At 47.6% G+C, this 17,059-nt stretch overlaps 1 protein-coding gene across 5 annotated transcripts in view; it reads left to right on the forward strand.

Moving 5' to 3' along the window:
* The window catches only part of diaph2 (diaphanous-related formin 2), a 154,885-nt gene extending 144,339 nt beyond the window's left edge, over positions 1-10,546 (forward strand). For 3 of the 5 annotated variants that reach the window (XM_060063715.1, XM_060063714.1, XM_060063716.1), the window contains exon 7: positions 8,974-10,541. In XM_060063715.1, the coding sequence (XP_059919698.1) occupies positions 8,974-9,234 (261 nt within the window). In that variant the 3' untranslated portion in view covers positions 9,235-10,541. Of the gene's footprint in view, positions 1-8,973 lie in introns of all 5 variants that reach the window. The other 2 variants (XM_060063717.1, XM_060063718.1) reach the window with 2 other exon arrangements.
* The last annotated feature ends 6,513 nt before the right edge of the window (positions 10,547-17,059 follow it).

Genomic DNA, 17,059 nt, shown 5'->3' on the forward strand with positions numbered 1-17,059 from the left:
TTTTTATTAACTTTTGTAGGGGATTTAATAGCATTATAGTGCAAGCAAAAGAGAAATTCCTTTTGGTGCTGTGGTGGCAATATGAAGCTGTGTTTGTGTGCACACACGATTGTTTTGTGAGCGTGTGTGTGTGCGTGGGTGCGTGGGTGCCTTTGTGTTTAGGGTCGTGTCCTTGTGCGTGTCCTTCATGGCGTGCCCTCGCTGGCTGGGGTCAGAGCGTAGATGGAGACGGTGGAGGGAGGGTCTGTCACTTTAGGGAGGTAAACAGCGCTTTTTGTTAGCAGTCTTGCCAGGGTCAAGGTGGAGTCCCAACAAACCGCTTCACTTCCATGTGACTTTGTACCTGAGCTTTGATCAGATTATTGTAGAGGTGAGAAATTGTGTGTGTGCTCAAACAGAAAAATATGTGATATTTGTTGGTCGTGGTGAACATGATGACAATGTTTCACCTTTTTTAATCCTTCAGGTGAATGTTTTTATCTTATTAAAAGGAAAGATGCATCTGTGTGTGTGTATATGTGTGTGTGTCTGTGTGCGTGTTTCCTCAGGCAGTTGCCACATTACTTTACTTTTTGTTTGGCTTGTCATTTGGAATTTCCAACCTGGAGATCTGTGTTAAAATCCTGGCAATTACGAGCTGCTCAAATTTCCGTTTCGGGTCTGATAATACTCTGATTTTTAAATCATTCGTTATTCATTCACTTACACAGTACACTTCAAAGACAAAGGCTGCCATCTGCCCTTCCACACGTTTGGCTTTTCAAGTGTATAATCTATAGAATCCGCCGCTGGAAAAATACCAAAGAAGACAAAAGACTAAAACTTGACTGTTGAGCACTGATGCATATTATATTCCTCCATCTCTTCAGAAGAACATACAGAGTTGGCAGCTTTTAAGATTCGGGCATTTGTTTGAACATTTAAAACCAATTTATATGAACATGATCTCTCTAATATAAAAAACAAACCTTTTATAAATTCTGGTTATGAATACATTAAATATCAATTCACCACCACAGCATGGTAGAGTTGGTGTGTAAATAAAGAAAGTACACATTGTACATCTGACATTTGCATGCGCACAAATCGCCCGGTCTTGCACACACACACACACACACACACACACACACACACACACACACACACACACACACACACACACACACACACACACACACACACATGTAACACAAACAGGGAAGTCTCTGCTGCTGTGGTCCCCCCCCTCCCCCCCCTCGCTCCCTCCTCCTGGTAACATGATCATGTTGGTATCCAGCTCGTCCGAGCCATCTGTGTCCGAGCTCCGCTCCTCCGCAGCATTATGTAGCATATTTGTTTTGGAACCAAACGGGAGGGAGGGAATCTTTTAATGCCGTTATCTCCTCAGGTTCTTTGTTGCCTGCTGTTACTGGAGGCACGCCGAACAACCCCAGGGACACACGCACACACATGAACACACACACACACACACACACGCACGGACACGCACACACAGATACACACACATGAACACACACACGCACACACAGATACACACACGCAAACACACACACACACACACATGAACACACACACACACACACACACACACACACACACACACACACACACACACACACACACACACACATGAACACACACGAACACACACACATGAACACACACACACACAAACACACACACATGAACACACACAAACACACACACATGAACACACACAAACACACACACATGAACACACACACAGAGATACACACACATGAACACACACACACACACACACACACACACACACACACACACACACACACACAAGAACACACACACACACACACACACACACAAGAACACACACACACACACAAGAACACACACGGAAATACACACGGACACACACAAACATACAAACACATGGACACACACAAACACACACACATGAACACAGATACACACACACATGAACACACATACACACACACACACATATAAACACAGATACACACACACACATATAAACACAGATACACACACACACACATGAACACACACGGAAATACACGCAAACACACACACAAACATACAAACACACACACCCACATGCACACACACATGCACAAGCCATCTCTCTCTCACACACACATAGACACAACCACGTATATTTAACCCTCCTTTTACACAGCCAGAATATTTTAATATTACCATTCCCTACATATTTGGGCATAACAGACATTCAGGTTTCTTGGTTTCAATGGCTTTTATTAATTAACATAATTTAATTCATGAATGTTACACATTGTTTATATAAACTGGCTTAATATGGTTCCGCCCTGAGGGATCCCACTGGCAGTGACTTTACGGTCACAGCGAGCTATTCAGGTGACATTCTGACCCGTCTGCATGGGTTAAATTCTCCTTTTCTTCCTTTTTTTCTTACATACCACCCATGGGGTCAAGACGAAGAAAAATGTCAACTGCCTATTAAAAAGAATAAGAGAGAGAGAGAGGGAGAGAGAGAGAGAGGGGGGGAGAGAGAGGGGGGGAGAGAGAGAGAGAGAGAGAGAGAGGGAGAGGGGAGAGAGAGAGAGAGAGGGAGAGGGAGAGGGGGAGAGAGAGAGAGAGAGAGAATAAATTCAATGGACAAAAAAACATATCAACAGAGGAAAGCAAGCAAGTGAAACGAGACAAATACACAAAAAGAGCACACGGCCGCATGTCCCCCCCCGCCCACCCACTGAGCTGCCGGCGCCCCCCCCCCCCCAGAGGAGAAGTCTTATCGGCCAGCAGCAGGGCTCTGTCCTTTAAGATGGCAGCAGGAAGAGTCATTGTCCGTCCAGCCGCCACCTCCGCCGCGCTGACCTTTAGCTGCGCTCCACACCAGCGGGCCGACGTTGGGATCACATTAAAGTCGCTCCCCCTGTGCTCTGATGACCTCACTCAGGGCTTTCAGCACATTTCATATCTCCCTCCGTACAAAGTGTTGTCGTGTTGGCGACTTCATCCAGAGGCGTGGTAACGGATGTCTGTGTGGACTCGGTGTAGTAAAATTAATATTTCATTGAGATATTAATCTTTGATCCGTTTGGTGGGACTAGATATCAGGTTGGTCAACATGGAATAGGTCTTCTGGTACAATGTTACCACACCCCTCTTAATTGGTAGGATGGCAAGTCATAAGGTTCACTAAAGTTCACTAATTACCTCAAAGATCTATCGTAATGATTATTATTATTACTATTATATCTAGTACTGACATATGTAAGTAGATATAATAGTATTTAATATAGATACTATTGAAAAAAGACGCAGGCGATAAACACAATATACTATGAGAAAGTTTTTATTTTTTTTATTTATAGATAATTTAAGGAAACGGAATAACAAGATCAGTGTTATTAGCAAGTGTTGAATAGCAAGTGTCAAACTTTCTCCCCATGATTTAGACAAAAAAGCATCCTTTGCACACACACATACACACACGCACACGCACACACACACACAATGCTAGCACCCATTTTGACATGTAGCCGTCACAGGACGTCTTCTCTCCGAGGTGGCGAACCCCACAGCGGTTATCTGTTGCCGTGGCGCTGCCCCCCCCATCCCCCCCCCCATCTCGACGTAGCCCGAGTGTTTGCCCGGCCCGTGGGAGCACAGTTCTGCGGCGCGCTAATGGTGGCGCGGCAATCTCTTCAGCATCAAATCTGTCCTTGGTGCCAGCGGTGCACCATGGGTAAATAAAAATACACGCCGGTACAGAGACGGAAGATGGACGCCTTTCGGTGCCACAAGCAATCTGCCAGGGTGTTTGCATTCATTCAGAGTGATATGGAGACCATTAAACTCTGTGTTCGTACCGACTGGGTACGCGGAGGGAAAGCCCCTCTCCCTATCTCCCGGTGTTGAGGGAAAAATGTGCTTTTGTTTGTTTGAAGAGCTCATATTGGAAATGGGATTCTGCTAGGTCAATGTTCTATTACAATCCAGGGAACGGGGTTGTGTGTGTGTGTGTGTGTGTGTGTGTGTGTGTGTGTGTGTGTGTGTGTGTGTGTGTGTGTGTGTGTGTGTGTGTGTGTGTGTGTGTGTGTGTGTGTGTGTGTGTGTGTGTGTGTGTGTGTGTGTGTGTGTGAGGGTGTAACAATCCACTTCCCGCTCTGCTGGGTCGGCCCGGGGAAGGATTCCTTAAATGCTTGTTTTACTGGGCTGTAATTTTGCAGCACATAGAGTACTACTACGTATGTACATCCCCTGCATTGAGGAGTGGAGAGAGAGAGAGAGACGGGGGGAGAGAGAGAGAGAGAGAGAGAGAGAGAGAGAGAGAGAGAGAGAGAGAGACGGAGAGAGAGACGGAGAGAGAGAGACGGAGAGACGGAGAGAGAGAGACGGAGAGAGAGAAATAGTGAGAGGGACAGCATGAGAGAGAGGGACAGAGGCAGACAGAAAGAGAGAGACAGCAAGGCAGGCAGGCAGACAGACAGACAGACAGACAGACAGACAGAGGGAGAGGGGGACAGAGAGAGAGAGAGAGAGGGAGGGGGGGGAGAGAGAGAGAGAGAGAGGGTGAAAGAAGTGAGGGGCAATCAGCTATCTCCTTGCTGCTAGCCTTCCAGACCTGCCGCCGCCGCCATGTGGTTTCCTGGTAAGCTGACAAAGCCACTGAATAATGTATCCATCAGTCCGCCTGAACGCACCCGGCACTGGGCACTGAGAGCCGAGTCCTGCCAGCTTGTTACAGGCTCATCCCAGGTGAAGATGACGTGTGGAGGTGCAGCCGGCCTGCCGTCGTCTCCCTGTCCTCCGTAGAAGACACTGCGCCCGCTCTCTCCCCCGCTCTCTCCCCCGCTCTCTCTCCCGCTCTCTCTCCCCCGTTCTCTCTCTCCCGCTCTCTCTCTCCCGTTCTCTCTCTCCTTCTCTCTCTCTCTCTCTCTCTCTCTCTCTCTCTCTCCCGCTCTCTCTCACACTCTCTCCCCCGCTCTCTCCCCCCGCTCTCTCCAGCTCTCTCCCCCGCTCTCTCTCGCTCTCCGCCGTGTTTGGAGATGGAGAGAGATGGATGGGGAGAGAGAGCGAGGGAAAGAGGGGGAGAGAGAGCGAGGGAAAGAGGGGGAGAGAGAGTTAGAAGCAGAGTGTGAGAGAGAGCGAGAGGGAGTGTGAGAGAGAGCGGGAGGGAGTGTGAGAGAGAGCGGGAGGGAGTGTGAGAGAGTGTTAGGCGGCGAGGGCCTGAAATAGCCTCTGTGCTCCCCCTAACCCCCTAAAATGAAATTGACAGACCCCGCTGAAGTAATTGCTCCCAGCACTGTTTTCTTTGGCTGAAAATACAGTTATCGACAAATAGGGGATTCAATAAACGGCTGGAGATGAGGCTCAGGGCAGTGGTCAATAGGCTGCTGCTGTCCCACTGCCGAGGCTGCCCTGGCCGCCCTGGCCCCAGATGGTTCATCATGCTACCTTCCTCTCTCTCTCTCTCTCTCTCTCTCTATATTACCCAACCTTCATCCACCTCTCTCTCTCTCTCTCTCTGTATATTACCCAACCTTTATCCAGCTCTCTCTCTCTCTATCTCTCTCTATATTACCCAACCTTTATCCACCTCTCTCTCTCTGGTTTCTCTCTCTCTCTCTCTCTCTGTATGTTACCCAACCTTTATCCACCTCTCTCTCTCTCTCTCTCTCTCTCTCTCTCTCTCTCTCTCTCTCTCTCTCTCTCTCTCTCTGTGTGTGTGTGATCTCTCTTGTATCTCGTTCTCACTCTTTCTGTGGTCTCTCTCTCTCTGTATATTACCCAACCTTTATCCAGCTCTCTCTCTCTCTCTCTCTCTCTCTCTCTCTATATGTTACCCACCCTTTATCCACCTCTCTCTCTCCACTGTTTTTCCCTCCCCGTGGGAGCACACTGTACTTTCTCGCTGGTGCTCACACGCTGCACTGAGCGCGCGCCCGGCTTTCTCTCAGCAGCCTCGCGTCGTTCTCGTCTCTGGGCACCAGGAGAGCGTGTGATGCTTGTGGAGGAATGTGCGACGCAGAGGAACACAGCTCAAGTGCTTCAGACGGGGAAACCGAATGAAACGTTAGGGAGATGAATAATCCTGCTCTGTGAAGCAATTTGGGCCGCTTGGTCGTACCAAAGTTGCTGTGTAAATAAAGTTGAGTTGCGTGGAGGAAAACGTCAAAGAAAAGGAAAGCAATTAAAGACAGAAAGACAGATGAACAGACACAGAGAAAAACAAGCGGAGAATGGTGCGCCGAAAGACCGAAGCAATGATGTAACGGCAGTTGGAAATAAACAAAGGCAGAGAACCAAAGTACACAGCAAAGAGCAATCTATCATGTGAACAAACTCCCTCCCAGTAGCCCTCATCAGCCTCCCGGCCTTCTCCAGATGGTCGCTCCGCTGCCTTCTCTGTGGTGAAACGCTGATCCGCCTATCTGATCCGCCCGCCATGTGGGGTGGTGTGCGGGGAAATGCTCCAAATGCTCCCTGAAGCATCAGGGAGCATTTGGTCAGCGTCTTTGGTTTCCAGAGCTAAAGGTCAACGCACAAAGTGAAACTCGAACTGGAGTTCTGCTGGACACGGCTCTCCGCATGATGGGAACGCCGAGAGGAGAGGAGAAGGAATTAAATAAAACATCCTAGGCATGCAGTGGATCCCCTCAGCCCAGCTTGATGCAACGTGATGCAACGGGCGGTCATATCTTTAGGTAGGGGGCCAGGAGATGCAGTTGAAACGTAGTCGGGGGTCTCCCTGGAGCACGTCAACAGCCCCGATGAGAGAGTCCCCTGAGACGCACACATAGGCACTCACAGCCATGCAAAACAAAGATCAATTGGAATCCTCCAGAGCCGGGCGTGTTTGTTCATAGGTCTGGCTGTGATAACGCCACGCTGTCAATCCATTATTCATCATGCAGAGCCTGATGGGATGGCTTTACATTATGATTAGCATGCGTGGTAACTGAGCAGTTAGCCCGGATCTGGAGACGGTCTAGCTGTAGGCATCCCTGACCAAGAGCAAGGACACTTTTACACCATATATATATATATGGTGTAAAAGTGTCTATATATATATATCTAACAAAATAATGAGGTTCACTGTAGATCTGTACTTGACCCACACCCGGTCTTAGTGCAATAAATTTAGTTTTTTTTGTTTGTGGTAAATTGCTGTTTGTAGTTTGTATTGGTTTAATTATTGGTGCTGTGAGCCATGCGTGTTAAAAATGATTTTCTTTTTATAGACAGCAGGAAAATCCAAATCTGAAGTCTCTCTCAGCATTTGAACATACATTTAGAGAAACGAGAACAGCCTCTTGACTTCACTCAAGACCAATACTTCTTTGCAAAGGTTTCTTTCTCATGTCCGTCGGTCTTACCGACCAATCCCAGGGTCTGCCTGTGGCCTCGCTCTGCCTCCCTCGCTCTCCTCTTCATCGTGTCCGTCTCCATGTGAGACGCCACTGCCCTCGTATCTGTTTATCAAACCGGTAGAAATAGCGGGCAGGGGACAGTTTCAAAGGGAGCAGGGCTGGAGAAGATTAAAGGGAGCTTTGAGAGATGAACAGACGGTAATGAAAATGATTCTCTCCCCTCTCATATCTCTCTGCTCTCCTCCTGGCCATCCACGCTAGGAGGAGAGAATAGAGCCAGGTATGATCGAGTCCACACACACACACACACACACACACACACACACACACACACACACACACACACACACACACACACACACACACACACACACACACACACACACACACACACAGCAGTCCTCAATGCCATTACTGTCTGCAGAGCGGACAGAGACCAGAGAACCTGGAAATGAAGTATAGCATTGTGAATCATCTCACCTTGTCAGAGGGGAGGAGAGGTGCGTACCCAGACGGATCCCTACGGAGATGCTGATTAATTTCCCGATGTGACTCACATTTACATTTGTTTGTTGTTCTTTGACTCATCTTCTGCACTCACTTTTCCAAGTGGCCCGCCCCCAACTTGTGGGGAAGAACTAGGTCAGGTCATGTTATATATGATGGCAACAGATCGCGCACCGGGGCGAGCTCGTTCAATTAGCTTCTGCTTGCACTTCTGCAGATTTTCTAAATGTATATTCCTCTACCTTGGGCTTTCTAGGCTGTGCGCCGAATCCAAATGTAATAACACAAAGCCAATTTCACATGGCGGCCTTCCTTGTCAGAAGTAGTTTCCTCCCCATGTCTCATTTGTTCCATATCTTTGACCCCCTGCAGACACAAGGTGGAGATTTCAGGCAAACAATTATACAGTAAACGGGCTGATGGTGATGTTGATCCAAGGCACCACGATGAGGAACGTGCCTGCTGGTGTATATATATTGGTTTGCTTATGAGCTACTCAAGTGCCTATCGGCACGATTCGCTCACCAAACAGGACCCTGAGCCAGGTCCGAATCATCCTCGGTAGGCTGCTTTCTCTTGCTTTTCTCTTGTTTTCGCCCTCTTGTCTACTGACTGTAGTTCATGCTGAGCTACTTAAGGTTACCTCCCTGTAAACTGATGTCTGCGCGCTCGGCTCCCAGAGAGCCGGTGGAACTCTCCGTCACCACCCAAACAGCCCTAATGGAAAGCATGCATTACTCAAATCTGCCTCATTTACCACACACACATCTGTACGCGCTTTTCTGTTTCTCCATTCATCCATAACCAAGGTTGGCTTTGTGTGTCATCGGAGTGGCACTTTTCCCCGAGCCTTTTTTGTGATAATTAGAAGATTCTTGCGCACTCCTTCACTCGTGCTTTCTAGTCCATTTCATCCATCTGGTCCATTTTGCACGGTTTCGTGATTTGAGGCACAACTTTAATCCACCGCAAACTACAGAAAACATTTCCCACTCCGGGCTTGGTGTGTTACGGTGGAAGCCAGAGCGTTGAATTGAACTCCCCCGTTGGGCTGCTATGGTAGGTCTTCATTAATCTGACAGTTGCTCTCCTTGTCTTTGGTTCACAGGGCGGTCTGAGGAACAGCAAGCACGAGAGCACGCTGTCGTCCCAGGAGTACGTCCACGAGCTGCGCTCCGGCATCACAGAGGATAAGCTGCTTAATTGTCTGGAATCCCTCAGAGTCTCTCTCACCAGCAACCCCGTCAGGTCAGTGCAGCCGGCCTCCGCACGCGCACACTCACACACGCGCACACGCACACACACACACACACACACACACACACACACACACACACACACACACACTGCCTCCCCAGCTGGGGCGTAGGTGTACCTGCTGTGGTCCTGTGTTCCGCGTCCTTTTTCTCCTTTGGGATGGTTTGTCATGGGCCATGAAACAGTTTACAAATACAGGTGCCTTAATAATTCCAAATTTGAATGCCAATCTGAAATCTACGATGAGTGTCAAACATCATGGGGTGAAACACAAGTCCATGTTTCTCATGAGAAGTATTTGGAACACCCATTCAACGTTCGCACCAAATCACATGCACATCCATCATCTATATCCATTTTCATTGGGTTCATTTTTGTTGGTGAAAGGGTAAGGTGTTTAAGACGGGTCCAAAACAATGGAACCAGTGCAGTGGTCCATTTCCATGGTCTACTGGGTCAGCGTTGTTTAACCTCCCTGAAAGCTCTATCAGACGTTGTTATTGTGTGTCCGTGCGGAGCGCCTCCATTGACTGTAAATCATTTTATCTCCTGGAGAGCGAGCTCACCTGCTCCGCACCCAGTGTCTCGTGTTCGTAACCGAACGCGGCGGTCTGCGTGCCAGTAAGATGGCTGATTAACAGAGCCTCTTCACATCACCAACACCACACCTCTGCCAAAGCTCTCCCGGTCCCAGGAGTGTATTACTTTTAATTGTGTTTTTTAATTGCATCCTTATTCAGCTTATTTTAAATCCAGTTTCGTGGCTCGTCGAATGACGTACACGCGGGCCTCCGCACGGTCCTGCCGACGTGTAGAAGGTTGGGCGTTGGGGTTCTCGAACGCAGAACGTCACATCAGGCGGGTTGGAGGGACATGCGCGTTCTCCTCCATCAAAAAGCCTCTTGTGTACGCGCCAATCCCCGCGGTCGCTTCATCTCGTGTTGTGTACTTGTTCCGGGAATTGTTCCCGGTTTGTTTTTGTTTGTTCTTTCATCTGTTTCCCCACAAACTTAGTCTCTGAACTCAAGTTCCGCAAGATGTCATCCACTTTAATCGCAGAAAGTTGGTCCGTTGGATCCCGCCTGTTACTAATTGGCCCGACGTACCTCGTAGGGCCTGTTCCGCACGGAGCGATGGGCATGGTTCAACAAGAATAGCTTGTGGCGCAGCCTGTTAAGCAAGCATAGCCAATGGTGCGGCGGACAAAATGAGTCCAGGCTCAGAGTCACTGGGAGCACATCTGTCATCCCACACCGCTCTGTCCATTAGGCTCTAATAGATAGGAAGTCCGCCTCCCCACATCAGAGAGCCAGCCATTCTTCTGACACCTCAATGAGCACATGGCTCTCATCCAAGGAAGGGCCAAGCAGGCCGGACACGCTCCAGCCACCACCACCGCCCTACTGCCCCCTACTGCCCCCTACTGCCCCGTACTGCCCCGTACTGCCCCCTACTGCCCCCTACTGCCCCCTACTGCCCCCTACTGCCCACTACTGCCCATTACTGCCCCCTACTGCCCCCTACTGCCCCCTACTGCCCCCTACTGCCCACTACTGCCCCCTACTGCCCACCACCACCGCCCTACTGCCCACTACTGCCCCCTACTGCCCCGTACTGCCCCCTACTGCCCCCTACTGCCCCCTACTGCCCCCTACTGCCCCCTACTGTCCCCTACTGCCCACTACTGCCCCCTACTGCCCCCTACTGCCCACTACTGCCCCCTACTGCCCCCCTACTGCCCCCTACTGCCCACTACTGCCCCCTACTGCCCCCTACTGCCCCCTACTGCCCCTACTGCCCCCTACTGCCCACTACTGCCCCCTACTGCCCACTACTGCCCACTACTGCCCCCTACTGCCCCCTACTGCCCCCTACTGCCCCCTACTGCCCACTACTGCCCCCTACTGCCCACTACTGCCCCCCTACTGCCCACTACTGCCCCCTACTGCCCACTACTGCCCCCCTACTGCCCCGTACTGCCCACTACTGCCCCGTACTGCCCTCTACTGCCCTCTACTGCCCCCTACTGCCCCCATACTGCCCCGTACTGCCAACTACTGCCCACTGCTGCCCCCTACTGCCCCCATACTGCTTCAAATGATCCTGAAGGAGGAGTCGACCTGGGGAGCCCGTCTCTCACCGGCCCCCGAGAGAGAGAGAGAGAGAGAGAGAGAGAGAGAGAGAGAGAGAGAGAGAGAGAGAGAGAGCCCTCCGACAGTCCGGGTTATTAGTCCGGACCGGTCCGCTCTCTGAGAGGCGCTTCAACATGCCTCGACGCTTGGGGCAGGAGGAGTGTTTGGGAGATGAAAGGCACGCACAGAGTCCTTAACGCGGTCGGAGTGCACACTAAACTGGCAGGGCAGCGGCAGGCAGGCAGAGCGTGCGTCAGGCCCCAGAGATACTACTGGATACGTTTATATATTTCCCCATTTGGTAAACAGGATTACGTAGAATTAATTCACAGCCAATGTGCTTTTGGGGGAGGTTGTTTTCCCCCTAGCAAGCAAACAATCGTGCCCTCCTTTTCATGAATAAATAGATGGTTAAAACAGTAAAAACATAGGTATTGTTAATTATTTCTATTTATTTTTGTCTGTTCTGTAAAAAAAAAAAGAACCAGAACCAGTGCAATGCAAAGAACCAGTGCAATGCAAAATAACGTTGAATCTGTTAGTAACATTCTAGTGTTGCTCCACATATAATTATACTCTGTTATAAATGACCGCCACTGAACCTGATTCAAAATGTGGTCCTTCCGGATGATTGATGGCAGCGTGTGGAAGTCAGGACTCACTTAGCTGTGGGGAGTCGAGCTAGCCTTTCCACTCAGAAAGGCCAGTGGGTGCCATGGGGATGCAAAGGAGGCCAGGACTGCCCTCTGGGTGTTTTCAAATAACTGAACCTTTGACCACCCAGCGAAGGAGCAAATACTCCGTCGAGGTGCACAACACCCTGCAGAATGCCAGGTCTGGTCGGAGACGACAGCGCTAGGGATGAGCACCCTGGGATGAGCCTGCTGTTCGCTGGAGGGAGACCGCCACCCCCTCCCCCCCTCCTCGCCCTCACGGGGAAGGAAGGCTTAAACGCGCCAATAAGGCTCCTCCTAATTATTATGAATACACCTAATTGTCATGGATCACAACACAAAGGGAATGCCAGCTCCTGCGTCTGACTCAGCTATGGTAATGCAACCTTTGTGCCCTGTCTTGGTGGTGAGCTGGAGACGGTTCAGAACAATGCGGTAGATCGTTCAGATGACATTCTTTTGAACACTGTGTCGCGCCTGGGATTAATCACTACTTTCATTTAATAAATTAATGTGTTCCAACTGTCAGGTGAGCAGTCAACGAGAGGCACGGTAGAAGAACAGAACCTGATGACGGAGGCTGATCTCGCTGATGGTTGATTGCCCCACGCTACAGACCTGTTTGTGGACGTGCATGTGGTTCTTTAGGAACATAGTCGCGTTGCGTTTCATAGCCAAAGACTTTTGCATCTGTTCAGAATCTTGGTCTGAAAGCCTGTAGCAACGCATTCAGGAGAATGACGCATTGGTGTGTTAGCAGGATGTTGTGATTCAGATATGTGTGCAACGTTATTTCAACATTTATCTTAGGGCTGGTGGCTTTAGGAACGTAATGCGGCATTGTTAAATTTGCGCATTTTAATGATTACAAAATCATATTTGATCGATTTAATCAAATGCAAATTATTGAAAGACTTTCACAAAATAGGACTTTGATGAAGCATCTTCAGTTTAATTACTAAACGATACCCTGGCTCATTTGGCAGCTTTGTTTCAGTTAACCAAAAGGTCAGTATCTGTACACAAGTTCCTGTTCCTTTGTCAGCGTGGGCTCACTGTGGGGTACTGCAGCTCTGACTCATTTCCTCCCCGATGCCGGCGTTGGTCTAATCGTTTAATTGGCAGGGCTGCACCTGTCTGGCAGTGCAGGTGGTTACAGGGCCATTGTGGTGGTGGGTTCCCTGTCTCTCACGCAGTCCCACACAGGTGTGAGGCATGCATCGTTCGCAGATCTACCTACAGATGGCATCGCCCGGAGACTACACTGCTTCCGTTTGGCTTTTACCTTCTGCTCAGCTGTCATTTTTGTTTTATTTTCCTCTTGCTCCGTGGCTAATTTTGTTACTATCGACTTAGTCTATTTTTTATTTTCGACAGGTGCTTCTGATTCTTAATGTAGATGCGTCAGACTGTATCTGGTTTATTTGTATTTTTCTTTCCACGTAAACAACTAGCCTGCTATTATTTGGGTGTAATGTTCATTGATTTGTTTGTTTGTTCGTTAATTTAGCATGAATCTCCCCAAGTTCCTCATGATTCATATCTTTAGCATTCAGTACTTTTATTTCTTAAGGGATTTTTTAAATCTCAACTAAGGGAACAAGCAAACCACAGGACGTGCTAGCTGTATCCTACCTGTAGCACACTGGGTTTATTGAAGTAGTGATTTGACTGTCTGACATTATTTCTTTGCGTGTGCTGTGGTATAATCATCTGATAGGCAGACTTCCAGTCAGTTCAGCTACAGCAAAAATCCAACCTGTGCCTTCCTGCAATTCTTGCGATAAAAATGTAACAGTTGTTACCATCTAGAATCTCCTGCACAGTTGGTATTGGCGTAGAGATGCTTGATGTGGTTTCGTATGCCAAAAGAAGATTTATATCTAGGTTTTCTCCCAGCGTAGAGGTCCGACCTGGTATATATTATCTGGCTCTCTGGATTCCGAGTGCCATACGTAAAATCGTAGCTATTGCACTTTGACTCAACAAGATCCCGGTTGTGACTTCCATATTGCATCTGTTAGCTCTCAGATGCCCGAGAACTGCTCAAGCAACATTGAGCTGGGCTCCTAACTTTTCATTACGCGCTGTCTCCACGGTACGGCTGAGACCGGGCCAATTTCCTCTGGAGTCTTATTTTTTTATCACAGAGATGGATGTGATTCGCTGACACTCAAGTTTCTCTTCATGCATGCATAGTCAAGATGTATGGTGTTGCTGGGGTCTTTCTACCGTCCCAAGTATTGCCTTTCTGCTGCTCTAGTCCTTCTCGATTTAAAACATTTGGGTTGCTTGTAGCTCTGCACCACTGGCAGTACAGAGTTATAGTAATGGACTCACGGCTGTTTCCCTCTATGCACATTCTCTCTCACCTTGATGGGGCATTGCACCCTTATTGCCTCCTTATTCATGCACACTTTACGTTCTTCAAGACACTTTAAGGGAGGCTAATATAAGGCTCCAAATTAATTGCGTGTGATTTTGTTAAATATTTGTCCTTTATCATCCAAATACGGTCTGATAGTAGAGCATCACCAGTTTCCCTTCCTTAATCCTTGCAAAACTGTCCACAACTAATTTGTAATGTGATAATTATCTTGATTCATTCTTTTCTTAATCGCATATTTCTTCATACTAGTCAAGTTAAATCCTTGTTGTTGTACATTTAACAACCTAATTGTTCAGAAGCGATCTTCCACTTATTTAGACAGCCACAACCTTGTAAACGTTGAGTAAAAATTCAAAGAAGTTGAGATGTGCCAGGTACACCGTTGACGCAGTGCCGACAGAGCAAAGCCTCTCACTAAAAGCATCTCACTCAACGATTGTTGAGTGAGATGCCCCAATCATTGGTTGTCAGATCCAGCACGGGCATGAGCTCCCATCTGGCTCAGAGTGGGGAGCAGAATAGTTTTGCATAGCTACAGCGATTAGAAAAAGAGCCTCACCAGAATTGGACATTGTGATGAGGAGTCAACATTGCACTGATGAACGATGTTTGAGCAAAGCCCCGGGCAGGCACGGAGGTGCCAGCGATGTCTGCCATCGATACTTTATGGTGATGGGAAACAGTATCAACTCTTCCCTTCGTGAGGGTGGAATCGCTGCCAGTCTCAGTGAATCATCCCTAATTGATTTTCTGTATTCACACTGTGATTCTGCATGCTGCTCTGCCCAAGCCAAATCAGGATCTGTCACTTTTTTTTATGTGAAGTATGACATTGTAAACCCAATGTCCTTGTTGAAGTTCAAAGGGGCAGAATACCAATTTAGCCTGTATCCGTTTATTAGTATGATCGTCATCGCCTCATGATGCCTGATCTTGAATCTCAACACTGGTATCTTGCATAACTTATCTGACTTCGGTGTATCCGCAAAATCCAATTCATAAAAGGTCTGATTGAACACCTCTGTGGTTATTCCCAGCCGCGTGTCATTCTGTTTCTACTACGATGCCCCGAACGACAGAAATCTGGTTCTGCCAATAAAGCGTCCCTAGGTAAAGGCCGCGAGGAACGAGGCACAATCATTTCATCCAGACCCATAAAGTATGTTGTCATTTTTACCACAGCAAAACAACTTTGTGTTTTCAACAGTGGTGCTCTCGGATCTGGTGTTCCCAGATTTATTACAAGCCATCCCGAGACAAGCTTCGGTCTCTCAGTCGTCAAGGAGAAATAAGCGGAGTGTTCTACACACTAATGTTGGAAGGCTCCATTGACAATATTCCCCTCTTTCCGTCGATCTCTGCATATTTCAGTGTTAATATTTTTATTTACAATTGTCTATCACCTCAAAGTTGGACAAACTAAAACCGTTCCTCAAGTATAGTGGAAAATCCTCCCAAAAAGTCAGACCTTATTGAGCCAAATGGACCATTGACTTTCACTCTGTAACTCCTCCAAGGCAATGAAACACGTTTTTGGAGACAGAAACCAGTCCTCAGCGACTGGGTATATTTTAGGAGCCGTATCCATTTCATTTGGTTGACACCATCTGTTAACCTGCCAGTTCACCGTATCTGTGAGGCCCTGGAGCGAAACATACATAATTCACAAGACATCTGATTTGAATCCCATATTGATTCAGCCCAACACAATCTTCCACACAGGACCAATCGGGGCAGGTCATGATGGGACTCTCCTTACCCCTGGATATGTAAATGTCCTTGTGACTGCTATTCTTTTTTAAACTTAACTCACAATTGAGTTTAGTCCTTTACTCTTGAATCCTCTGCGTATGAAAGTAAGGAGTGTTAAAACACAATTATCTACCAATGGGATAGGCACATGGCCTGTCTCCTTCTAGAATGTCCTCATGCTACGACCTGTGCTTGATACATTCTGTATAAATGGGAATAAACCTTTTATTTTACCTCTGTGGGGGGTGAAGGTCCATCTCACTGCCACTGTAGCACAGGAGGTTTGAATATAAGCCTTGCGAATTTAATCCAAAAAGGTATTGAGAGAAGCGAGAGCAGGTTCCCCCTCTGGTGTCCCAGAATGTCAATAACTCGCTACATAAATTAGGTAACAGCTTTTCCCTGTCTGCGTTTCAAAATGTCACAGGTCTGTAAATAATATTTGTTACCAATATTAATGAGTTTAATTAATCTGACGAAATCACTGCATGGCAAACATTTTGACTTGAACAGATGTTGTTTAGCGGCATATTTTCCAGGGCTTGAGCAAGAGCTTTTAATGGGTCGGTTTTTAAAGGATCTTTTCAAAGCATTGTTGTTCTGAACGCCTGCATTGCCCAGTGCACTCACTGATAATTTGTCCATTAATTGGATTGTCAGTTTGTGTTATCTTTTACCTGAACTGTCATTTTATCTAGACTAAGAATGATCTTCAAGTTCAAGTTTACTGCCAATTAAATGAACACTTTTTTTTTGTAATATGGCTTATTTATAATGCAAATAACCCTTCATAATTTCATGTTTTTGTTAATTACTGTGAATCTACATCATCCGGTTGAAATAAGAAATAACTCAATGTTTTACCTGATGAACTGGGGGAAAATAATAAAACTTTACAAAAAGGGATTCAATTCAATTCAATTATATTTGTATAGCCCTTAATCACCATTACAGTCTCAAAGGGCTTAACAGGCCAAATATTTATGACAC

This window comes from Gadus macrocephalus, chromosome 10 (assembly GCF_031168955.1).
Source record: "Gadus macrocephalus chromosome 10, ASM3116895v1".
Taxonomy (NCBI): domain Eukaryota; kingdom Metazoa; phylum Chordata; class Actinopteri; order Gadiformes; family Gadidae; genus Gadus; species Gadus macrocephalus.